The sequence below is a fragment of the Herpailurus yagouaroundi genome, unplaced genomic scaffold (genome assembly GCF_014898765.1).
Source record: "Herpailurus yagouaroundi ecotype Mexico unplaced genomic scaffold, PumYag 428, whole genome shotgun sequence".
Lineage (NCBI taxonomy): Eukaryota > Metazoa > Chordata > Mammalia > Carnivora > Felidae > Herpailurus > Herpailurus yagouaroundi.
This window is the reverse complement of record NW_024412645.1, coordinates 1,892,169-1,918,031: the sequence shown is the minus strand read 5'-3', so window position 1 is coordinate 1,918,031 and position 25,863 is coordinate 1,892,169. Positions and strand designations below refer to the sequence as shown.

The following is a 25,863-nucleotide window of genomic DNA, read 5'->3' as shown; positions in this document are numbered from 1 at the left end:
TCGCAAATCAATCAACGTGATACATCACATTAACAAAAAAAAAGAGAAAAACCATATGATCCTGTCAATCAATGCAGAAAAGGCCTTTGACAAAATCCAGCACCCTTTCTTAATAAAAACCCTTGAGAAAGTCGGGATAGAAGGAACATACTTAAAGATCATAAAAGCCATTTATGAAAAGCCCACAGCTAACATCATCCTCAACGGGGAAAAACTGAGAGCTTTTTCCCTGAGATCAGGAACACGACAGGGATGCCCACTCTCACCGCTGTTGTTTAACATAGTGCTGGAAGTTCTAGCATCAGCAATCAGACAACAAAAGGAAATCAAAGGCATCCAAATTGGCAAAGATGAAGTCAAGCTTTCGCTTTTTGCAGATGACATGATATTATACATGGAAAATCCGACAGACTCCACCAAAAGTCTGCTAGAACTGATACATGAATTCAGCAAAGTTGCAGGATACAAAATCAATGTACAGAAATCAGTTGCATTCTTATACACTAACAATGAAGCAACAGAAAGACAAATAAGGAAACTGATCCCATTCACAATTGCACCAAGAAGCATAAAATACCTAGGAATAAATCTAACCAAAGATGTAAAGGATCTGTATGCTGAAAACTATAGAAAGCTTATGAAGGTAATTGAAGAAGATTTAAAGAAATGGAAAGACATTCCCTGCTCATGGATTGGAAGAATAAATATTGTCAAAATGTCAATACTACCCAAAGCTATCTACACATTCAATGCAATCCCAATCAAAATTGCACCAGCATTCTTCTCGAAACTAGAACAAGCAATCCTAAAATTCATATGGAACCACAAAAGGCCCCGAATAGCCAAAGTAATTTTGAAGAAGAAGACCAAAGCAGGAGGCATCACAATCCCAGACTTTAGCCTCTACTACAAAGCTGTCATCATCAAGACAGCATGGTATTGGCACAAAAACAGACACATAGACCAATGGAATAGAATAGAAACCCCAGAACTAGACCCACAAACGTATGGCCAACTCATCTTTGACAAAGCAGGAAAGAACATCCAATGGAAAAAAGACAGTCTCTTTAACAAATGGTGCTGGGAGAACTGGACAGCAACATGCAGAAGGTTGAAACTAGACCACTTTCTCACACCATTCACAAAAATAAACTCAAAATGGATAAAGGACCTGAATGTGAGACAGGAAACCATCAAAACCCTAGAGGAGAAAGCAGGAAAAGACCTCTCTGACCTCAGCCGTAGCAATCTCTTACTCGACACATCCCCAAAGGCAAGGGAATTAAAAGCAAAAGTGAATCACTGGGACCTTATGAAGATAAAAAGCTTCTGCACAGCAAAGGAAACAACCAACAAAACTAAAAGGCAACCAACGGAATGGGAAAAGATATTTGCAAATGACATATCGGACAAAGGGCTAGTATCCAAAATCTATAAAGAGCTCACCAAACTCCACACCCGAAAAGCAAATAACCCAGTGAAGAAATGGGCAGAAAACATGAATAGACACTTCTCTAAAGAAGACATCCGGATGGCCAACAGGCACATGAAAAGATGTTCAGCGTCGCTCCTTATCAGGGAAATACAAATCAAAACCACACTCAGGTATCACCTCACGCCAGTCAGAGTGGCCAAAATGAACAAATCAGGAGACTATAGATGCTGGAGAGGATGTGGAGAAACGGGAACCCTCTTGCACTGTTGGTGGGAATGCAAATTGGTGCAGCTGCTCTGGAAAGCAGTGTGGAGGTTCCTCAGAAAATTAAAAATAGACCTACCCTATGACCCAGCAATAGCACTGCTAGGAATTTATCCAAGGGACACAGGAGTACTGATGCATAGGGGCACTTGTACCCCAATGTTCATAGCAGCACTCTCAACAATAGCCAAATTATGGAAAGAGCCTAAATGTCCATCAACTGATGAATGGATAAAGAAATTGTGGTTTATATACACTATGGAATACTACGTGGCAATGAGAAAAAATGAAATATGGCCTTTTGTAGCAACGTGGATGGAACTGGAGAGTGTGATGCTAAGTGAAATAAGCCATACAGAGAAAGACAGATACCATATGGTTTCACTCTTATGTGGATCCTGAGAAACGTAACAGGAACCCATGGGGGAGGGGAAGGAAAAAAAAAAAAAAAAGAGGTTAGAGTGGGAGAGAGCCAAAGCATAAGAGACTGTTGAGAACTGAGAGCAAACTGAGGGTTGATGGGAGGTGGGAGGGAGGAGAGGGTGGGTGATGGGTATTGAGGAGGGCACCTTTTGGGATGAGCACTGGGTGTTGTATGGAAACCAATTTGACAATAAATTTCATATAAAAAAAAAATAAAGGTGTCCTCAGGTCTAAAAAAAAAAACAAACCCTAAAGACTCCAACAAAAAACTACTAGAACTGATAAATGAATTCAGTTAAAACCACAGGATACAAAATCAACGTATAGAAACTTATCGTATTTCTATTCACCAATAATGAAGCAGCAGAAAGAGAATTTAAGGAACCAATTTCATTTACAATTGCACCAAAAATAATAAGATGCCTAGGAATAAACCTAATCAAAGTGGTGAAAGATCTGTACTCTAAAAACGATAAAACACTGATGAAAGAGATTGAAACAACACAAAGAAATGGAAAGATATTCCATGCTCATGGATTGGAAGAACAAATAGTGTTAAAATGTCTATACTACCCAAAGCGATCTACACATTTAATGCAATCCCTATCAAAATACCAACACCATTTTTCACAGAACTAGAATAAACAATCCTCAAATTTGTATGGAACCACAAAAGACCCCAAATAGCCAAAACAATCTTTAAAAACAATAGTAAAGCATCACAATTGTAGACTTCATGTTATATTACAAAGCTGTATAGTCAAAACAGTATGGTACTAGCATAGAAACAGACACACAGGTCAATGGAACAGAATAGAAAATCCAGAAATAAACCCACAATTATATGGTCAATTAATCTTCAACAAAGCAGGAAAGAATATCCAGTGGGAAAAAGACAGTCTCTTCAACAAATGGTGTTGGGAAAACTAGACAGCAACATGCAAATGAATAAAACTGGACCACTTTCTTACACTATCCACAAAAGTAAATTTAAAATGGATTAAAGGCCTAAATGTGAGACCTGAAATCATAAAAATCCTAGAAAAGAGTAAAGGCAATAATTTCTGTGACATCAACTGTAGCAACTTTTTTTCTACATAGGTCCCCTGAAACAAGGGAAACAAAAGCAAAGAAGTATTCGGACTACATCAAAATAAAAAGCTTCTACACAAGAAACAATCAACAAAACCAAAAGACAACCTACAGTATGGGAGAATCTATTTGCAAATGACATATCTGATAAAGGGTTAGAATCCAAAATATATAAAGAACTTAATAAAACTCAATGCCCCAAAACCAAATAATCCAAATAAAAAATGGGCCGAGGACATGAACAAACATTTAGCCAAAGAAGACATCCAGTTAGCCAACAGACATATGAAAAGATGTTTATCATCACTTGCCATCAGGGAAATGCAAATCAAAACTACAATGAGGTATCACCTCACACCTGTCAGAATGGCTAAAATCAACAACACAAGTTGGCAAGGATATGGAGAAAAGGGAACCGTTTTGCACTCTTGGTGGGAATGCAAACTGGTGCAGCCCCTATGGAAAACAGTATGGATGTTTCTCAAAAAGTTAAAAATAGGGGCACCTGGCTGGCTCCATGCATAAAGCATGCAAGTCTTGATCTCAGGGTTGTAAGCTCAAGCCCCATATTGGATATAGAGATTACTTAAAAATAAAATCTTTAAAAAAAAAAGTTAAAAATAGAACTACCCTATGATCCAGCAACCACATTACTGAGTATTTACCCAAAGAATACAAAAACACTAACTCAAAGGGATACATACATGCACTCCTGTGTTTACTGCAGCATTATTTACAATAGACAAACTAGGGAAGCAGCCCGTATCCATTGATAGATGAACAGATTAGGAAGATGTGGTGTATATGTGTATATACATATATACGCATGTGCACACCCAATGGAATATTATTCAATCATAAAAAAGAATGACATCTTGCCATTTGCAAACAACATGGATGGAGCTAGAGAGTATAAAGCTAAGTGAAATAAGTCAGTTAGAGAAAGATGAATACCATGATTTCACTCATATGTGGAATTTAAGAAACAAAACAAACGAGCAAAAGGGGGGAAAACGAGAGACAAGTCAAAAAACAGACTCTTAACTATAGAGAACAAACTGATAGTTACCGAAGGGAGGTGGGGGGGGAGAGATGGGTGAAATAGGTGATGGGGATTAAGAAGTGCACTTGTCATGAGGAGCACCAGGTGATTAAAATAAAGACTTAAAAAAATTTGGGGGGGTGCCCACGGAGAGCACAGCAGGGGAGAGGCAGAGAGAAAGGGACAGAGGATCTAAAGCAGGCTCTGTGCTGACAGACAGACGGACAACATGAGCCTGATGTAGGGCTCCAACTCACAAACCACAAGATCATGACCTGAGCCAAAGTTGGACACTCAACCAACTGAGCCACCCAGGTGCCCCGATTAAAATAAAAACTTAAAAAAAAATGATTTTATTCTTTTTTCCACATGCTCACCAGCACTTGTTATTTGTCTTTTTGATACTAGCCATTCCAACCCATGTGAAGGTGATATCTTATTGTGGTTTTGATTTGCATTTCCCTGATGACTGGACTTGTTGAGCATCTTTTTCATGTGTCTCTTGGCCACCTGTATATTTTTTTTGGAAAATGTATATTCAGGAGGATTTTTTTTTAATTTTTATTTTAGGTAGGCTCCATGCCCAATGTGAGACTCTAACTCATGACCCTGAACTCAACAATCACATGTTCTAGAGGTGTCTGGGTGGCTCAGTCAGCTAAGCATCCGACTTTAGCTGAGGTCATGATCTCATGATTTGTCAGTTTGAGCCCTGTGTCGGGCTCTGTGCTGACAGCTTGGAGCCTGGAGCCTGTTTCAGATTCTGTGTGTGTGTCTTTCTCTCTGCTCCTCCCCAACCTGCACTCTGTCTCTCTCAAAAATAAATAAACATTAAACACAACAAAACAGAGTCAACACTGTCTACTGACAGAGCCAGCCAGGCACCCCAGGAGGATTATTCTTAATAGCCAAAAAAGTGGAAACAAGCCAAATGTCCATCAACTGATGAACAGATAAACAAAATGTGGTATATCCACCAACGGAATATTGTTCAGCCATAAAAAGAAATGAAGTGTTGATATGATACATGTTGCAACATGAATATCACACTTTAATTTTTATACTAAATGAAAGAAACCAAACACAAAAGACTATATATTGTATGATTCCATTTATGTGAAATATCCAGAACAGTCAAATCCATAGAGGCAAAAAGTAGATTAATGGTTTATAGGGGTTAGGGGAGGAAGAAATGAGGAGTCATTGCTGAGCATGGGGTTTCTTTTTGGGGTGATAAAAATGTTCTGAATTAGTGGTGATTATACCACTCTATATAAATATGCTAAAAAACACTGATTACACTTTAAAGTGGTGAGTTTTATGGATATGTAAATAAAAGGTAAATTTCATTATTTTTTGTTTCTTTTTAATTTTTTTAATGTTTATTTATTTTTGAGAGACAGACAAAGTGTGAGCAGGGGAGGGGCAGAGAGAGAAGGGGCAGAGAGAGACTCACGAGCTGTGAGATCATGACCTGAGCCAAAGTCGGACACCTGACTGAGCCACCCAGGTGCCCCCCCCCTTTTTTTTAATTTACTTTTTGAGAAAGATATAAAGAGTAAGGAGAGGAGGAGCAAAGAGAGAAGGTGACAGAATCCCAAGTAGGCTCCATGCTCTCAGCACAGAGCCCGATGTGGGGCTCAAATTCATGAACTGTGAGATCATGATGTGAGCTGAAACCAAAAGTCAGATGCTTAACCGACTAAGCCACCCAGGTGCCCCAATGAAAGGTAGATTTTAAAGAGAGGATGGTTTTCTGTACATACGCTATACTTGACAAAAAGGTAACAAAAAAAGATAATGATTTCAAATTAGGATAATTGGAAAAATAATACTAACAACAAAAACAGAAAATTTGCAATGCAACCTTTTCAAAGATCAACTCCATTAGGCATAATTTGAACACATCCAGTTCATCACTGGGATATTTGGGGTTCTTCAACATCTATGCATTCATTCAGTGTGTGTTTATTATGTCTTCTGTCTAGGCACTCTTCAAAAAATAAAGGGAGAGGGATGTCCACAGAGGGTTGATAAGGTGATATTTTGAATTCTTCCAATGCCTCTTACTATAGTAAATCTTTCTGTGCTGTGCACTAATGTGACCAAGATTAACATAGCCCCAAACCCCTGGCATATTTGAAAATATGACTTTCACAGGAATCTGGCTTTCTGGGAGTTTTGTTAGGTGTGAGTCACAGTAAATCTCTAAATGGGGTCTTCTTGAAATTCTTTCTCCCTTCCATTTTTTTTAAATTTTTTTTTTTTTACATTTATTTATTTTTGAGAGACAGAGTGAGACAAAGTGAGAATGGGGGAGAGGCAGAGAGAGAGGAAGACACAGGATCGGAAGCAGGCTCCAGGCTCTGAGCTGTCAGCACAGAGCACGATGCGGGGCTCAAACCTACAGACCGTGAGATCATGACCTGGGTCGAAGTTGGACACTCAACCAACTGAGCCACCCAGGCGCCCCCTCCCTTCCATTTTTAAAAGCCATGTACATACGTGATTTTCCTGTTAATGTCTTACTCACTTTCCACTTGTTAAATCTTTCTCTTGGCAGAAAGAAATTGCTGTTTGTTTGTTTGTTTGTTTTTTGAGAAGAGATAGAAAAGCCTGCATTGGGGGCACCTGGCTGGCTCAGTCAGTAGCACATGTGACTCCTGATCTGTGTGTCACGAGTTCAAACCCCATGCTGGATGTAGAGATTACTTGAAAGAAAAAAGAAAAGAAAAAAGAAAAGAAAAGAAAAGAAAAGAAAAGAAAAGAAAAGAAAAGAAAAGAAAAGAAAAGAAAAGAAAAAAAGAAAGAGAAAGGAAAATAAAGGGGCAATAATTTAAATAAAAAGAGAAATAAAGAACATCCTGCCTCAAACGTCTTATATTTGCATTCAATTTGTGCTAAGATTAAGATCATAAGTATTCTGAATTTTAAATTAATAACCTTCTCAACCAGAGGTCATTAATACACATTTATCACTGAGTTAGTATAAATTAAAGGAAGAAAAAAAGCCTCTCAAAGGGCTGAGGCTGCACTATGGTCTCACAGGAGTTCTAAACCTTTTTTGTGGTAAATGTCACGTTCCAAGCATCAAAATGTGTAGAAATAAAGAATTTCAAAGTACAGGCTGTCAGTACTGTGGTAAATTTTGAACATCACCTCATCTCAGATCTCTATGAAGATGTACCAAGTAGCAGTTATGAAAAACCAGTTTAAAATCTATTTCATTTGAAATCTTTCCTATTAAATGATAAACATTAAGGGAAGTATAACATCATTTTACATGTCACCAAAACTCCTTAGTCAGCAGAAAAGAGAAACAAGTAGCCAAATAGAACATTTCTATAATGTTTCAGAATTATTACCTTCCCTGACATCATTTCTTAGGGCATTCAAGCAGGCAGCAACATGTCCCTTATAGCCACTGTCATTTCCTATTCCAATTCATTAAACACTAAGTTTTCCTCAGAAACATACAACCCACATGAAGATTCTTCTGCCAGTCAGAAAAAGATCAATTCAAAGGATGTAGAAATCAATACGCAACTCTAAATGGCCATGAAGGCCATGATAAATTGTCACCTACACATGGAATTGTATTTTGTAGGTAGCCAGGGTATGGGCAGAAGCAGCAGAAGCTTATAATAAAACCTTATAGTTGGACTTATTTCATTTTGAAAGGCCTATTTCATACTGACTGGCTTCTCTTTGGCTGCCAAAGAATGGATCAAGTTCAAAAGTTAAAGCCACGTTGGTAATCCTTTCTATTTGCCTTTCTCTCTAAAAATTACCCTAAATAAGTTAGGCAATATAGCTAGCTTACACATAGAGGCTTGATTCAAAATTTTAGTTCTTGGGTGCCTGGGTGGCTCAGTCAGTTAAGCATCTGACTTCAGCTCATGTCATGATCTCATGGTTCATGAGTTCGAGGCCTGCGTCAGGCTCAGAGCCTGGAGTCTACTTCAGATTCTGTGTCTCCCTCTCCCTGCCCCTCCCCTGCTTTTGCTGTCTCTCTCTCAAAAATAAAATAAAAACATTAAAAAAAAAAACACTTTGGTTCTCTAAATCATTTTGTTTCTCTTCTCAGTGATACTTAAAATTCTGGGACTCCAGAGTCACATTCATAAAAACATTTATAAACACCACTGACAATAATTAATTAAAAATCTCATGGCTACTATATGCCCCAATGGAGACCAGAATAAAATAACAACATAATGTGGAAATAAGGGCTTGAAATAATGCAGCTGGCACTCTCCTCTTAACTATGAATGAGGCATTTGGGATTGTTAAGGTAACATCCAGCTTTCAGAAGCATGCTGCTACCAGGAATGGAAAAAAAGAATCTTACACCTCCTTTTCTTTCCTAGTTCTAAAGTGGTGGGCAAAATGTCTGCTTTTACCGGTTTGAAATTGTCTAACCATTGCCAAAGAATGAGCAAAGGAAATTATATATACATGTTCTCCTCCTAAAATGTTACCTTCTTTGTGAAGCTGTCTTGATTCATTATTTAGAATGCATAGCTTCCTTTTCTACATTCCATCTTATAATTTATACTTCCATTAATATTGCATTAATATTTTCTATGTGAGTAATATGTTTACAGGTATTCTTACTAAACTGTGAACTTCCACAGCTCAGAGACCAAATTATTAGCTCTCTGGTCCCCACAATGCCAAGCGGAGTGCTTTACAAATGGCAGGTATAAAATAAATGCTTGATGAATGAATGTATACAGTGGTGTTAGCTTTATGAAGATTGTAAGTTATGATTTTAAGAGTTCTAATGAAAGTTGAAAGTAAAGAGGATAAAGAAACCACACTTTACTCTTAATTTCTCCCTCCACCCCAATTTCTTTTCTCTGTATTTGGTATCACGATTGTGTACACTGAAAAGGGAAATGCATCTAGAGACGTCCTCTTGAAAATATATTTTATATTCAATATGTCTATTTTTGACAACCTTCATGTAAACCATCTTTCGGAGAAGACTTCCAAGCTTAAACTGAACTTGATGGGGAAAGTTCCAATCTGTCAGACATTTATCTATTCCCTGTGACTAAAAGTGCTGTCAGATGCCTCAGAAAAAAAAAATCCAAAATCCTAACAGCTGAGAGGATGCCACAAGACTCTACTAACCAGGTGCTGCCTATATAAAATAATCAAGAAGGTAAAAGAAGGAACCCTGAATTTAACTGAGAAGGAAAAATGGTCTTTAGCTCTCAAAAAACAAAGGTCTAACCAGAGACTGATTAATGAGGAGTGACAACTGTTTCAGGAACACAGAGTAAAAGGAAACATACATGTCTAAAGAGTGATAGGCAAGGAAAGTCATCTCAAATAAGATTCCCCTTCCCCACCTTATTTTAATTTGTTTCACATGTTATTTTTCTACTGGATACAGGGTTTGGCCAAACTTTAACTGGTTATTTGGAAATTTATACACAACGATCAATTTCTCCCACAATGTACATTTTTCCTTCCAAAACAAACAAGGTACTTTGCTCTGACAGGGACAATTTCCAATCTCTAATCACTGAAAGGTACAAGAGAAGATGGGTAATCGTTTGAATATCATACACTTTTGAGCTCATTAGGCCATTACCCCCAGGGTAGATCTAATCAAAAGATGAAGGATACAAGCTCAAAAGCTTTTAGTTGACAAGAAGCAGGTCTTTGGCTTGGGATTTTCATGTTTGAGCTCTAAGTCATGTTCACAGAAAAGGAATAAGAAACTAGATTGGCTGGAGATTAGAAAAGAGACTTGAAAGAAAGGTGTGAGACTTGTGACTTGGTCTCTTAACAAGCTTGAGGACTTTGCACAAATTACTTAAGCTCTCATCCCTAAAGTACCTTCCTTCCTTCCTCTTCCCCTTCCCTTCCCTTCCTCTCTCTCTCTCTGTCTCACACTTGGCGGGGCAGGGAGTGGAGAGGGAGAATCTCTGTGCTGAGCGTTGAGCCTGAGACAGAGTTCCATCCCACAACCCTGGGATCACAACAAAAGTTGAAGTAAAAAGTCAAGGCTCAACCGACTGAACCACCCAGGTGTCACTAAACTAATAATTTCTAAAGCCCCCAGTGTTCCTATCAATTTTTAATTGTCTAATATTGTTCCTTAAAGTCATAGATTGGTTCATTCAACTATATGAATACCTTCAGTGAACTTTATAAAGGACAGTTTCTGCCCTCAAGGAGTGGGTAAGTCAGTGGGAAGAGTGAAGAATTTAGTCACAGCTTCTAGGCGTTCATTCTTCCATTCAAGTTCTAAACAAAGGTCACAAGGAGCCCAGCAGGGAATGAGAATGGAAAGGAGTAGGAGAAACTCCACAGACGTACTTAGGAGGAAGAGAGGGTTATATATTTCCATCCTCCAACGTTTATTGAGTGATCACTGTGTACCAGGCACTGGGATGGTCACTAGACATCCAGGAGTGACCCAGACGGATGAGGACTCTACTACGGCTTACTGTATTCTAGGTGGTGAAGAAAAACAGATTAACAAATAAATGAAATCCAGATTGTGATACATTTGAGGAAGGAAAAGTAGTAATGAGAGGTAATAACTGCGTTTGCGAGCAGGGTGGAGAGAGATAAACTTTCATTAGCATAGGGAAGAGGGGGAAGGCTCTTTGCATAGCTACTAAAGCTGAGACTTGAGGGCAGATGAGAACGAGAACAGCTACCACGGAGGGACTAGTGGTCCCCCCAGATGGAAGCTGGTAAATACTGATGACGGAAAGGGCTGGAGCAGAGAGACCATCTGCCAGGCTGGAGCTTAAAGAGCAATTACTTCTGGAAAGTTTGGGATTAAATCAGTTGATCTCAACCAAGGGCGATTTTGCATTTGACCACATCTGCAGACATTTTGGGCTATCACAATTCGGCAGGGAGAGGATGAGAAAACCTGCACTTGGGGCACCTGGGTGGCTCAGTCGGTTGAAGCTCAGACTCTTGATTTTGGTTCAGGTCATGTTCTCACGGTCGTGGGGTCCAACCCTGGGTCCAGTTCTGCCCTGAACGGGAAGCCTGCTTGGGATTCTCTCACTCCCTCTCTCTCTCCCTCTCTCTGCCCCTCCCCTGCTCGCACATGCTCTTTCTCTCAAAATAAATAAACATTAAAAAAAAAAAAAACAAAAACCTACGCTAAAGAGCAATTTTAGCCCAAATTATGGCTCAGTCATTATGTTATAAACTCATGTTTTTACCAACTGGTATCTTTTTTTCCTTCACTGCAGAAACAAAGTAAAACTAGGCTTCAAGTGACCCCGTGCTTCCTTTACCCATTTTCTAAGAAATCCCATTGCAGAGGTTCAAAGGACTTCACGAACTTTAGAAAAGCTCCACAAGGCACTGAGTATGTCCCTGAACGCGTGAGAAAGGGTCTGAGGAGACCAACTGCTTACGGGGATCACCTCGCTGAGGTTTCATTTGCGTAATTACAAATCAACGTTCGAAATAACGCAAAGTTGGGTCTATGCTAGGAAAGAAGTGAGATACCCTCAAGGATGAAAACGTCTGTCTCTAGACCTCTAGCTCCCGCTTCCAGGTTGACAGCCGGCCCCAAAAGCTCTAGACGCTTCTCCCTCATCCCGCTCTGCAGTGGCCTCCGGCCTCTCGGTCCGCCTCACCACCACCCCCCACCCCCCTCCGCCGCCGCCGCCAGTCCCGGTCCCAGGCACGCAATAAAAAGCGGTCCTCCGGGCTTTAACCCAGCACCGCCCGCGTCGGCCTCCCCGCCGCCGCCTCACCTGGGCCGGCAGGCGTCTCCTCAGCAAGCCCCGTGGCGGGCTGTCCTCGACGTACCGGCTGCGCCAGCCGAGTGGTCCTGAACGGAAGGCCCCGTCGGGGTTCGCGTGCGGCGCCGCAAGCCAGGCACGGGTCCCTCAGGCCCGGGAGCGCGTGGCCAGCCTTCGGAAGGGCGAGAAGGCGGCAGAAGAGACGCGGCGCCGGCGACCGGGGGGCATGTGGCGGGGAACCCAGAGCGAAGGAGGCCAGGCGCGGACGACGCCGGCGCTGAGGGGGCAGGGATCTCCAGGGGGCCTTTAGCAGCCTCTGGCAGCTTTTTGCATATTCATGAAGCCGAACAAGGCGGGCCGCCCGGGCTTGACTTGGAGAGGTTATGAATTATTCATGAGTAAGTGTCTCTCGCCCCACCCAGAAAGGCGTCGTTGACTATTCATGAGCCCGAAAGGCTTTGGGCTCGAAAAGGCCGTTGGGCATCCTTCTGAGAGACCTGAGAGAGACCTCGAGGAGCTGAGGTGAGGGCTGTGCAGAGCCAAGGTGCCCGGAGAAAGAGCGCGCTTGAGCATTGTTACTTCCGTGTTCTTAGGTTAATTTCTTTTTTTTCTTTTCCTTTCCTTTTACTTGAGGCTTTAAGTTTGATTTGAAAGTATTTCGCTGAGCCCCGAAGTACCCTGAGGAGAAGCGGGAAGGCTGGGGGGGGGGGGGGGGGGGGGCGGAGGAAAAAAACAAAGAGAAGCTTCTAGATAACACCCTCCCCACCCACCCCCGCCGCCCTCAGGGCTCGATTTCGAAAATTTTCGCATATACCAGGGGGGGAAAAAAAAAAAAGAGTGGCGATAATTGTACTGTGAACACCAAAGTAGCTATTGAATTCAGATTTCGGTGGAAAAGGAGGATTGAGTCTTGGTGAGGAAGCTGCAAGGGTAATCAGCGGCCAGTCAGGAAGGGGCGGGGTGGGGGAGTGCGTTGGGTGTGGAGCTTTGGGGGTGAATTTAGCTAGGCCAGGTTTTCTCCAGACATGGAGGTGTTCTGCCAGAACCAGTTCTTGCCAGAATCATCAGGAGACGACAGAGCTGGGGATGGGTCCGCACGGAATGACCTTGACTCCTTTTCCACCTTAACCGGGACGTGCCGTTTAATCTCCGTGGACTTTAGTTCCCCAAACAGTACAGGGGAGAAAGTGTCTTGAAACGCGAGATTAGCCAATCACCGACGTGTGTTCGGATGTGCAGAGCATGGGAGGGGGTGTGCAGTACATCATGTACTCGCTGGTGAAAATGAAGATAAAGCTGGGTGCTTGCCCCTAAAGGAATTTTCTTGCTTGCTTGCTTTCCTTCTTTCTTTTTCTTAATGTCTATTTTGAGAGAAAGCGAAAGAAAGCGAGTAGGGGAGGGGCAGAGAGAAAAGGAGAGCGAGAATCCCAAGCAGGCTCTGCGCAGTGAGCACAAAGCCCAACGGTTCTCATGACCTGGGCAGAAATGATGAGTCCCTCTCTTAATGAAGTGAACCACCCAGGCGCCTGCCCCTATAGGAATTTTTTATTTAATTAGGCTGAGAGTCTAATGTCTCCCCCCATTAGATCATCATCAATCTCTTGCCATGTGAACAGTATTATTTTACATCACTGTAATCCTAGATGATGACTGGCACATTGTGGTCACCCAGTAAATGTTGAATGAATGAATAATTGAAATAGCCTGAAGAAGATATTAAAAAACCAAAATAGCATGTACAAATACCCAGTTAATATAGTGGAAACCATTTATTCTGAGTGAGCTGGGAGAAGAAATTACCAGAGCCAGATGGGATTTATTAAAATGGTGAATGATGATTTGTGGAAGCAAACTCTGTGAAACCTCTGAGTAACTGGGTGACCTTTGACAAACCAAGTTCTTTAAAAAAAAAATTTTTTTTTAATGTTTATTTTTGAGAGAGGGAGAATGCAAGTATGTGAGCGAGGGAGGGCAGAGAGACAGAGAGGGAGGTAGAATCCGAAGCAGGCTCTGCACTGTGGGGCTTGAACTCACCAACCATGAAAGAGATCAAGACCTGAGCTGTAGTTGGACACTCAACCAACTGAGCCACCCAGGTGCCTCAACAAACCAAGTTCTTTTGTTGAACTTCGTTTTCCTCTTCTCTATTGTCAAAATCCATGACCCATTTTGAATTAATATTTGTATACAGTGTGAAATTTACACTCACCTTACAGTGTGAGGGTTTTCTTTGTTTTGTTCTTTTTTTGGGGGGGGGGTGTTCAGCCTATGCATGTCCTATTGTTCCAGTACTATTTGTTAAAAAGACTATCTTTCCTCCACTAAATTGACTTTCCTTTTCTTTAAAGTGAAGAGATTGGATTATCTGTAGAGGATGTGTCCTTTCCCTTCCAATTCTATGTTGCTGAGCCCATTTAGGTCAAAATGTACTTCCTTTCAGTAAAGCCATCCTTACAATCAGGCAAGAAAGATCATCTAGTTGCATTTATTAGAATCCAGCTATTCGATATTACTCATTTGAGAGAAAGGGGATTTGTTGGGAAAAAATGGTTTTGGAAGATTGAGAAAGATGGGTGGGGAGTGTTAGGAAATCAACTATTATTGTCTTTGGGCAAACATAATAAAACTGGTTTTTGCTTCACTCACAATGGCCAAAGAAGGAAAAAAAGTGGCTTAGGCTTTAATGCGCTGAACAGTAGCTGGTTAATCTTTATCTGAATCTTGGGTTCACACATAAAAGGGTAAAACAGTAAGCAATTGTATCACCATTTTAAATAGGGCAGTTGAGATGTAGGTCAAGAGGTAAGCCTAGCATGAGTCTTTATCTGAGAAAGCACAGAAATCTTTTCTCTTTCTCAAGATCATAATTCTTGTCACAGAGTAGACAAGCATAAAAATGAAAGATATTGATGCCCTGTGAAGTTTCAGATGTTTGTGGGTCAAATATGCAAGCAAATATATAAGTGAAAGACATTTGAAAGTTAGAGTTCTGTTCTTCAAATCCATAGTTATGAAATCTCTCCTAGGTTTTTAGATAATGAGTTAGAACAAGGTGATAAAAAAACAATCAGAGTTATTCTCTAAGAGTGCATGATCTGTAGTGTCATACCTCCTGGGGCTGTTAGCTTGTGAGCTTTCAAAATTAAGCAGAGTTTGTACTTGAATAGGAGACTTCCACAAAACACCTGCTCAAAGGGAAAACAACAGTAACAACAGAATAGTTAGAGGTTGAAAAGAGCCTCGCTATTAAAAAAAAAAAATTAGATACATTTTGCCTTCCTAAAGCGAACTCATTCTAGAAAAACAGAAAAAGACACAAAGACACTACTGTATTTAGAAATAAGCAAGCCCAACAACTAGGAAGGCACTGGTAGTACATCATTTTATTTATTTACCTGTATTTATTTATTTTGAGAGAGAGAGAGAGCATGCATGAAATGTGGGGGAGGGGCAGAGGGAAGAGAGAGGGAGAATCTTAAACAGACTCCATGCCCAGAGCAGAGCTTGACGTGGGGCTCCATCTCATGACTATGAGATCATAATCTGAGCTAAAATCAAGAGTCGGGCATTTAACGGATTGAGCCACCTAGCTTCCTGGGTAGTGCGTTATTTTAGATGGGGTGAAAGCAAAAAGGGATTTTATTTTGGGGAGTCATTGTAGAAAAACCCCTAAATTGTGAGTCAGAGTTCCTTGAGTTTTATTCTCAGTTCTACCACTAAATGTTTGATTGACCCTAAGTCAGTTGACTTCTCTGGACCTTGATTTCCTCATCTAGAAAATTAGATGTTTGGAGTAGATGACATTCAAAGTTCCTTCTACCTATTAATATTCTGTAATTCTTTTCTAGATGCTTAATTCTTCCTTGTTCTTGTAGTATCTCTCTATTGATTCAGGAGATACTTTTTGAGCATCTATTTTGTTTCAATACTGTAATCGTGCTGAGGATTCAAGAATGAAGTAAAGCAGGGGCGCCTGAGTGGCTCAGTTGGTTGAGTGTCCGACTTCAGCTCAGGTAACGATCTCGCAGTTTGTGAGTTCGAGCCCCGTGTGCTCTGTGCTGATGGCTCAGAGCCTGGAGCCTGCTTTGGATTCTGTGTCTCCCTGTCTTTCTGCCCCTCCCACGCTCATTCTCTGTCTCTCTCCGTCTTTCAACAATAAACATTAAAAAAATTTTTTTTTAAAGAATGAAGTAAAGCAGACACAAAAGGTCACATATTACATGGTTTCATTATATGAAATGTCCAGAATAGGCAAATCCATAGAGATGAAACATGGATTAGTGGTTGCAAGGTGTCGGGGAGGAGAGAGTGGGGAGTGATTGGTAATGGGGACAGAGTTTCTTTTTGGGGAACAAAAATCTTCTAGAATTAATAGTGACAGTTGCAGAACCCTGAATATACCAAGATCCACTAAATTGTACCTTAAAAAAAACTTTGAAAAATAAATGAGCTAGACAGACACAACTTTACTCTCATGTTAGCTCACAGTACGGTGGGATGGATACATAAATACGACCATGATACAGTATATATTACAATGGGCACATAACCCAACTTGCTCGCTGTAGTGAATCAGGAAATATTCCTTGAGAACATTATACTAAACCATGTCCAGGAGATAAGTAAGAATTGAGAATGGAGGAGAATGTTTCAGGCAGAAGGAATATTGCAAAAGCCTGAAAGCTGTAGAGAATATGGTCCTTTAGGGTAATCAAAGTAGATAAGAATAGCTGATTCATAAAAGTGTAAGGGAAAATGGTTAGAGATGTGGCTAAGAAGGCATGAGCCAGATCTTGAAGCCATGGTAAGGAGTTTGGATTTTATCCTGAGCAAAGTGGGAAATCATTGAAGAATTTCAGTCTAAGAAGTTACATAATCAAGTTCACAATTTAGAAAGAAAACTTTGGCTACGGTACAAAAAACAGCCTGGAGAAGGGCAGGATCAATGACAGGCAGACTAGACTGGTGGTTGTAGCAGTCCAGACAAAAGATGAGGCTAATCTGATCTAAAGCAGAGATAACAGCATGTATAAAGTGAGTAATGGACATATTTGATAAATGTTAAGGAGACTGGATGTGGAAATGAGAGAGGGAACAGAGTTGAGTCATAGTTTTTAGGCTTGAACAGTTAGGTATTTGATGATGTCATTTACTGAGCTAGGGAACAGAAATAGGTTTTGGGGGGAAAGAGCTGACATTTAGATGTGTTGGGAACATCAAAGTGGAACTGTCTCATAGACTGAGGTATAGATTTCTAACTCCTCAGAGAGACCTGGGCTCCTTATATCCAATCATGTGAATAGATATAGTAATTGAAACAATGGGAATGTGTTTGTTCATCCAGGGAGTGTGTTTAGAAGTAAGAAAAAAAAAAAAAAAAAAAAAGAGCTCCTAGTACAGAACCCTGAACACAAATGTTAAGAAATGGGCGGGGAAAAAAGTCTGAAATAGACAATGAGAAGGAACAACTGGAAGGCTGGAAGAAAACTAGGAGTTCAAATACTAACATAAGATTTAAAAAAAATAAACATGCTTTATTACTTATAATGAAATATTTGTCAGTGTTCTAAGTGCCCTATATATAATGACTCATTTAGTCCTCCCACAACCCTGTGAAGCTGGTACTATTACTATCCTTGTTTTAAGATGGGGAAACTGAGGCACACAATCTGCCCAAGATGATATGGCAAGTTAATTGCAGACTGAAATTTGATCCTAGATAGTGTGACTCCAGAAGAGTGCGAGTACTTAACCATTATGCTAGGTATGCTCTCTGGATGTACACATCCCCATATAAACATTGTAAGAGCCCTGAGAAGTTGGATTTATTCTCTCTGTTTTACAAAAAAAGGAAACTGAGGCCCAGGGTGATTGTGTGATATGGCCAAGTTACAAAGCTACTAGATAGTTGAACAGAATTTGAACCTCGGTTCCTTAACTCCAAAGCTGCTTTCTACTACATTATACTGCTGTTTATTTCTCTCTTCACACACACACATATGTGTAAATAAAATTTAACTTTACTTATTTTAGAAATGTTAATTCCTCAGGTATTTACCAAATGCTAATAGTAACCAGCTTTGAATCCTTTCTCAAAAACAAGTGCCTGATTTGTCTCAGAGTTTTCAGTGATAGTATCAGTTTAATCCAGGTTTCTGTACATTCCTATATAGATATAATGTCCTAGCCATTATGTCCTAATTGAATGATGCTTTTTTCAGCGCTTGATTCTCTAGAAATGCCATCAGAATGTCTTATGATCATAGAATTTTTTTTTAAGTTTATGTATTTAAGTAATCTCTACACCCAACGTAGGGCTCAAACTCACAATCCCCGAGATTATGCTCTACTGACTGAGTCAGCCAGGCACTCCCATAGATAGATTTTTTTTTTTAATCAATGAAGAAATCTATTTAAAAATCCTTCTCATTATTATTTATTATTTTTTTAATGTTTATTTATTTATTTATTTAGAGAGGCAAAAAAAGAATCCCAAGCGGGCTCAGCACTGTTAGCACAGAGCCTAATGTGGGGTTCCATCCCATGAACTGTGAGATCATGACCTGAGCTGAAATCAAGAGTTGGAGGCTTAACCAACGGAGCCACCCAGGTGCCCCTATTCTTCTTATGTATTGTCTCTAAGACTAATAACTACCCCAGGAGGGGGTCATTTACATGGCTTAATGGACCAGAACTAGGGCTTAAACTTCTGTAGTTCCTTATTTTGCTCATTTTATTTCTTCAAGTTTTAAGGGAAACAATTGATGTGTTGAGTCAGATTTGAAGGTTATACACAGAAATGAAAGCTATATTTTGAAGTCAACAAAAGACACTTGGCAATGTTTAAGGACTAAAGGACTGTTAGGTGGTTTTCAGTGTCCTACAGGATCTTGTAAAAGAGTGTCCCCTAGTGCTGATCTGAAGAAGTAATTTGAGAGAAATTAAATATTACTTGTTTATAATCTCTATCACCATCTTGTGGCCGTGTCCTCAAATAATTCTGTCTTTTATTTGCAAAATCATCCAGAATCTTGCATTGTTCAATACGCAAAAGAAGGTCACAGGCTATCCTGGGTGATCCAGAATGGAATTACTTTAAATAGGTTATTTGGTCAGAACTCCATAACTTGAAAAGCAGCCCCAATACAAATTAAATTAAGATCAGTGGCAACTGGGTGGCTCAGTGGGTTGAGCGTCCGACTTTGGCTCAGGTCATGATCTCACAGCTAGGCTGGTGACTTCAAGCCCTGCATTAGGCTCTGTGCTGACAGCTGAAAGCCTGGAGCCTCCTTCGGATTCTGTTTCTCCCTCTCTCTCTCTCTCTCCCTCACTCATTCACTCTGTGTCTCTCTCTCTCAAAAATGAATAAACATTAAAAATTTTTTTTAAATGTATATTGTTGAATCTTTAGGTAATTTACCATGTATTTTTCTCCTTCAAATATATTTGGGAACAAGCAAATCAACTTAAATTCTCACTGGGTGGTTGGAAATACTAGTCTAGAGATCGTAAGCCAAATTTATAGAAAACTGGTAGTGGAGATAAAAATGGTTATTAAACTAATTTTGCAAAGAATATAGTCAATGCTAATTATATAGTCCTTCTTTTGGAAAAGTCACAAAAAAGGTTATTTTGGCAAAGTCTCTAATTTTTTTTCACCCCCACAGGTTTGACTTGTTAAAAGAATCTTGATACATTACTACAATGGCCACTGCTCAGCTCTCTCGCTCTATCAAAATTCACAAAGCATCTAAGGTATTTACTAAGAATTAAACGAAAATCAATGACTATTTAGTGAGTTCAGAATCATGACTTTAATCTTCGGTGTTTTTTTAAATAGCAGTTTTATCAGTTAATTGGCACATAATATTCTGGCAGAGTATGTCTACATTTTAACTGCCTAATGGGCTGAGGATGTTCAAGAAATTAGAAGAGATTCCTACAAAGTAACTGACTGGGTGCTTGTTTCATGCTCATATGTTTAGATTTTCTAGAGTAAAAGAAATCAGGAACAAAAAAGATGTTTAAAGAGAACAGTTCTCTGTTAGATCCTCATTTCCTGAAGCAATTAGGAAATTTTTGATATGCACCATGATGTAATTTTAAGGACTGAAGAACTTGGAGGCTGGGCCCCTGGGGGAGCATGCCAGAGTCAGGCATCCTTCCCAAGTTCACAAGGGCAGGTCTGTCTTGTCCCATGACATTCATTAATGAATCATTCATTTATTAATTAAGAGCTTGGTATTATACATATTATAAATAAATCTTTATCTCCCAGAAGTTTAGAATCTGGTAAAGGAAATAAGATTTAAAGGAGTCAAGCCAATATAGAAAGCAGTATATACATTATATATGTGAAAAAGAGTAAAACAATACAAATTATAGGAAGTTAGAGATTTTGTATAGACTGGAATAGTTTGTATATTACTCATGAAGGAAACGTGATGTAAGGTAGACTTTGAATAATAAAAAGGATTTGAGTAGAGGAGAGAGAAGAGAACTCTATGAGGAAAACCTACCAACATGCTTTGGCTCAAAATGAGAAATGAACATTTTAGAGAATAATGAAGAACGTATCCTTACTGGAGTGGAGAGACATCATGTTGGGCAGAAAAAGGAAATAAAACCAAATGGGAACTTTGGAAACAAATTAATATGGATCTTAAAAGCCAAGCTAAGGAATTTATGCTTTATTCTTTACTTTTTTTTAAAGTTTTTAAAAAAATTTATTTAATCTCTACACCTAGTGTGGGGCTCAAACTCACAACCTCAGGATCAAGAGTTGCATGCTCCTCCTCCTGAGCCAGCCAGGCGCCCCTTCTTTATTCTTCAGTCAGGAGAGTGAATAAAATTGGAGTACCTGGGTGGCTCAGTTGGTTAACATCCAACTGTTGATTTTAGCTCAGGTCATGATCTCACAGGTTCATGGGATTGAGCCCTGTTTTGGCCTCTGGGCTGACAGCGGGGAGCCTGCTTGGGATTCTCTCTCTCCCTCTCTCCCACTCACACTTGCTCTCTCTCCCAAAATAAATAAATAAATATTTATTTAAAAAAGAGAGTGAATAAAATAATTGTTTTAGGAATATTAAGCTGCAGCAAACAAAGGCAAGATTCCAGCTGAAGGAGAATTAGGGCAGAGAGAAAGTAGTCATCTTTCTGGCTTGAATTCAATATACTCGCTGGATTCCTGATCTCATTTGGTTTCCTAAGTGTGCTTCCTTCCTGGGGGGAAATGCTGAGCTGGGTATATATATATGAATTACGGTCAGCTTGGGAGTTATTTTCTCTCTGTAAATTAACATGATTTTTATGTTTAACATCATGATTAACATTAACATGATGTTTTAATATAAACAGATCTTTGTAGTTTGGACTGAATGAACTATTTCCAGTAAGTTTTAAGTGACTGTATGATTTTGTTATTTAATACTTAAAACAACAATAATAACAATTCTAGAAGCTAACATTTATTCAGCATTTGCCATGTACTGGGCACTGTGCCAAGGGCTTTATATTATTGTTTCAATTAAACCTCACAATAAGGTGGAAACTAAAGCTCAGAGAAGTAAAGTAATTGTCTTAGGTCATGTAACTTGACAGCTGAGCTGTCAAACATCGCGTATGTCATTAGCACACTGTCTTATTAAAATAGCTTGACATAGTGTTTTTTATTGTCAAGTCAGTATTTTCATGTATTTGACATTTATGAAAACATCATTGATGACCCTTAAGGTATTAGATCAGTTGAGCTAAGAAAAATAAGAACAGTTGAGCTAAGAAAAATAATCCCTAGGATATAGAAAAATAACAGAACTTTAGAGGGCTTTTCTAACTATTGATCTTCATTACTGCAAATGGCCTTTTAGATTCTATATTTAAAGTAAATGTCTTTATACTTCCAGGTTATTTAATTTTACAAATGGTTATTACTCAAGTGTTACCTTTAAGTTTTGGCAAGTTTTCAGTAAGGTGCCATATATAGATGCCATGCCAACTATTACCCACTTACTCAAAAAGACCTTAATTTCTGAGGCTCTGTCAGTACAAAAAGCAGTTTTCTGTAAAATTTTACATGCACACACATGCACACCACATACATACCTAATTCCCCTTCAGCTTTAAGTTTTCCTACTTCTGCTCTAGCTTAATATTCCTAAAACAATTCTTTTACTCACTTTCCTGATCAAATCCACTGACTTCCCATTGATTGTAAAATAAACCATAAATTCCTTAGCCTGGCTTTTAAGATCCATACTGATTTGTCCCCGAAGTTCCTATCATACATGCAAGAGTATTATAATTTTATATTATTTTATTTTATTGTATATTTTTATTTATTTATTTTATTGTCTACTTATTATATGTTATTATTTTATTATATACATTTTAACAATGGAATATAATATAATTTGATAATTTATTGCCAGTGTGCCAAAGAAGAACGAAGTTTATATAGCAAAATCATGACTAGAATGTCTTTTGGATATAGCTATAGAAAAGCTTTTTGTGAGTTCTTCATCATCAAAGGCATATTTGCGGGTAGTACCTACCTCTAAGTAACAGGATTATTAAAACTTCAACAGATGAAACTGTGTAGTATAGTAAAAAGACCTCTGAATTTGATTAAGATCATCAGAGACTTAACTATCCTGACTTCTAACAGCATGGAAGTAGTTTCACTTACTTTGTATTTTATATCGATGAAGTCATACAGTAGCGCTCATTTGTATGTGGTCTCTTTTGCTCAGATTTGTCTGTGAGAGTTATCATATTGTTAAATATGTTATTAAATTGTTAAATATATTTGGAGATTGTTAAATATAGTTGTAGATCATTCATTCTCATTTCCGTATATTATTCCATTACAGGAATATATGACAATTTGTTCATCCATTCTTTTGTTGATGGGCATTTGGGTAGTTTTCATTTTGGGTCTATTACAAATAATGCCATTATGAACATTCTTTTGGTGAGCATAGGTATGCGTATCTGCCAGGTGTATATCTATGAGTGAAATATAGGTCATATAACATGTGTATCTTTAGCTTTAGTAGATACCACTGAGCAAATTTTCCAAAGAGGTTGTACCCATTTATGCTCCTATAACCAGTGTTTCAAAGTTTTGATTGATTTATATCCTTGTCAACATTTGGTATTTTCTGATTTTTAAAAACTTTAGCCATTTTGGTAGGTAGTGTAGTGTTATCTAATTGTGGTTTTAATGTGCATTTCCCTCATGAAGTTTGAGTGCTGTTTGTTGGCCATTTGGATATCCTGTTTTATGAAGTGTCTTATCAAGTCTTTTGTCCATTTTTCTTTTTGGTTGTCTGTCTTTTCCTTTTTCTTTTTGGTTGTCTGTCTTTTCCTTAGTGAATTTTAGGAGTTCTTCCTATATCCTGGATATGGGTCCTTTGCAGATATGTGTATTGAGAATATCTTCTCCCATGTTCTCTTTGAACAGAAGTTCTTAAGTTTGATATAGTCTAATTCATCAATATTTAGAAAATACTTTAAAAATAAAATGTATTGACAAATGCCAGCTGGAGTTCATGAGACATATTTTGTGCTTGGATTAAATAAGAGCAAAAAACAGTCTTAGACTAATTAATTGTTACAAAAATGATCAAATTTTCATTTTTATTTTTATACATGTACACAGTAAATACTGAATATGAAACATGTTGAAGTGATAACTCAAGATGCAAAACAAACTATCAGCAAATATTCTACATGAATTTAAGTTGGTAGAAAATTCTTATATGCTGAAGTAAAATTTATGCATCTGTCACTCTCTTCTGACATTCCTAATATGGCATACCATTTCTTAGGGCAGATTATCCAATCAGTTAAGAATAACTGTATGAATTTTTCAATATATCATACATACACACATATAATTTAGAAGGAAGCTATTGTTAGCACTCATACATTTTATAGAAGGCTATCTGGTATCTTACAGAACTTTAGTATTCTAACTTCTTACCTTAGTATCCTGCAAAACTCTATCAAAGTACAAAAACATGGAGATACATGGTAGTAGAATAGTAAATGAATAGTAGTTCCACATAGGTAGAGTAGGGTGCATAGGAGAGGATAAGGAGTAGGGGCAGAGAGGAGGGGGTGGCAAATGAGGCAAGAGAGCTAGGCAAAGATAAGACTGATAGTTCTTTTTTTTAAAAATTTTTTAACATTTATTCATTTTTGAGAGACAGAGAGAGGCAGAGCATGAGTAGGGGAGGGGCAGAGAGATAGGGAGACACAGAATCCGAAGCAGGCTCTAGGCTCTGAACTGTCAGCAGAGCCCGATGTGGGGCTCGAACTCATGGACCGAACTCACGGACCATGAGATCATGACCTGAGCCAAAGTCGGAAGCATAACCAACTGAGCCACCCAGACGCCCCAAGACTGATAGTTCTCAAATGCTCCACTAAGGTACTTGAACTCTATCCTATATGAACACTGGTCATGTCATAGTAAGATTTATATTCTTTAAAGTTAATGATGGCAATATGAAGGACAGAGTGAATGAAAGTAACTGTTGGCAGAGAGATCGGGGCTACAGCATGTAATAAACAGGAGAAGTAAATATGTTCTAAGTCAAGGCAGTGACAGTGAGAAGGGAAAGGAGAAGATATATTTGAAAACTCTTTTAGAGAGAATTATAGGGTTTAGTGCTTGGAAATGGGGTATGAACTATGAACAAGAAAGAGAAGCCAAAGATGACTCAACTTCTACCCTGGATGATTGGAGTGGAGGCTGATTAATTTGTCTGGGAATGAAACTTGGGATCAGGTTTCAGTGAAAGGTGATAGAGATAAGTTGAGTTTGAGGGTTCTACAAAGTGGCCTAGGAGTAGATGTTCATGAAACAGAAACACAGAAGTAGGGCTTAAACAGAAATAAAGATTTGAAGTCTTCTCTGTATGGGCTATAGCTGAAGCAGTGAAACTAGATGAGATTCCCCAAGAAGTGAGAGCTATGCAAAGAGAAAGGACTGAAGAGAGAATTTAAAGGGCAGAAAAACTGGAAAAAATAAGAGATTGAGATAGATACAGAGGGATATGTGAAAAATCAAAAGAAAACTGTTATGGCAGCTGAAAAGGAAGAGGGAAGATGTGGGAAGTGTCAAACACTGCAGAGAAGTTACATAGTAAGAGGACAGAAGAGGTTGATGATAGGATGTACTTGATGACTTTGGAGAGAATGTAGGGGGTAAAAGATTGCATTGGGGATCTGAGTAGTATGTGAAAAGGAAGGAGATTATGTAATCATAGTAAAGCTCCAGTTTCACCTCAAACCCATGGATCATTGTGAAGTAAATTATACTAGTCTTGAATTGCTTGGGTAACTGTCCCTGCTTTTCTTCTCTGCCTTACCTATAAAGATCAACTTTAATGCAGTTTTCAAAGCCCTGTTTCCTTTTGATTATCTGTAAAGGTATCAGATTTGAAGTCTTGAAAAATCTTTCCATCATATCTGTGGTAAAGGCATGATGGCTGAATATATTAAAGAATACTAATCTTTTTCATCTTTTTCTTTTTTTCCCCAGGAAACAGTTTTTCCATCCCAAATCACTAATGAGCATGCTTCATTGATAATGGTGAAGAAACTTTTTGCTACTTCTATCTCATGTATAACATATCTAAGGGGCCTGTTTCCAGAGAGCTCTTATGGAGAACGCCATTTGGATGGTAAAGTTTAACTCAGTGATTATCTTGGCTGTTGTAGCCTTTTTCTTTACTTGGTAAGAGTAAACCTTTCATTTTTCACAGAGTGTGCTAATTCCAAGTCATGAGCATGTTCTTCAAGATCAGTTTGCTAATTTTTATTTATTTATTTATTTATTTATTTATTTATTTATTTATTTATTT

The 25,863-nt window shown here is 38.8% G+C and overlaps 1 protein-coding gene and 1 long non-coding RNA gene across 7 annotated transcripts in view; one reads left to right on the top strand and one right to left on the bottom strand.

The window, feature by feature from the left end:
- LOC121022647 (uncharacterized) overlaps positions 1 to 12,257 on the bottom strand; it is a 67,000-nt gene extending 54,743 nt beyond the window's left edge. The window contains exon 1 of the long non-coding RNA XR_005787035.1: positions 12,005 to 12,257. This is a non-coding gene — a long non-coding RNA (uncharacterized LOC121022647). The remainder of the gene's footprint in view (positions 1 to 12,004) is intronic.
- A 25-nt stretch (positions 12,258 to 12,282) lies between these two features.
- The window catches only part of HORMAD2 (HORMA domain containing 2), a 90,725-nt gene continuing 77,144 nt past the window's right edge, over positions 12,283 to 25,863 (top strand). For 5 of the 6 annotated variants that reach the window (XR_005787034.1, XM_040463981.1, XM_040463980.1 and 2 more), the window contains exons 1-3: positions 12,397 to 12,514; positions 19,660 to 19,747; positions 25,542 to 25,683. Coding sequence is in view for 5 of the 6 variants with exons in the window: in XM_040463981.1 (XP_040319915.1) it covers positions 19,697 to 19,747; positions 25,542 to 25,683 (193 nt within the window). In the remaining variant the exon portion in view is untranslated. The other variant, XM_040463979.1, reaches the window with a different exon arrangement.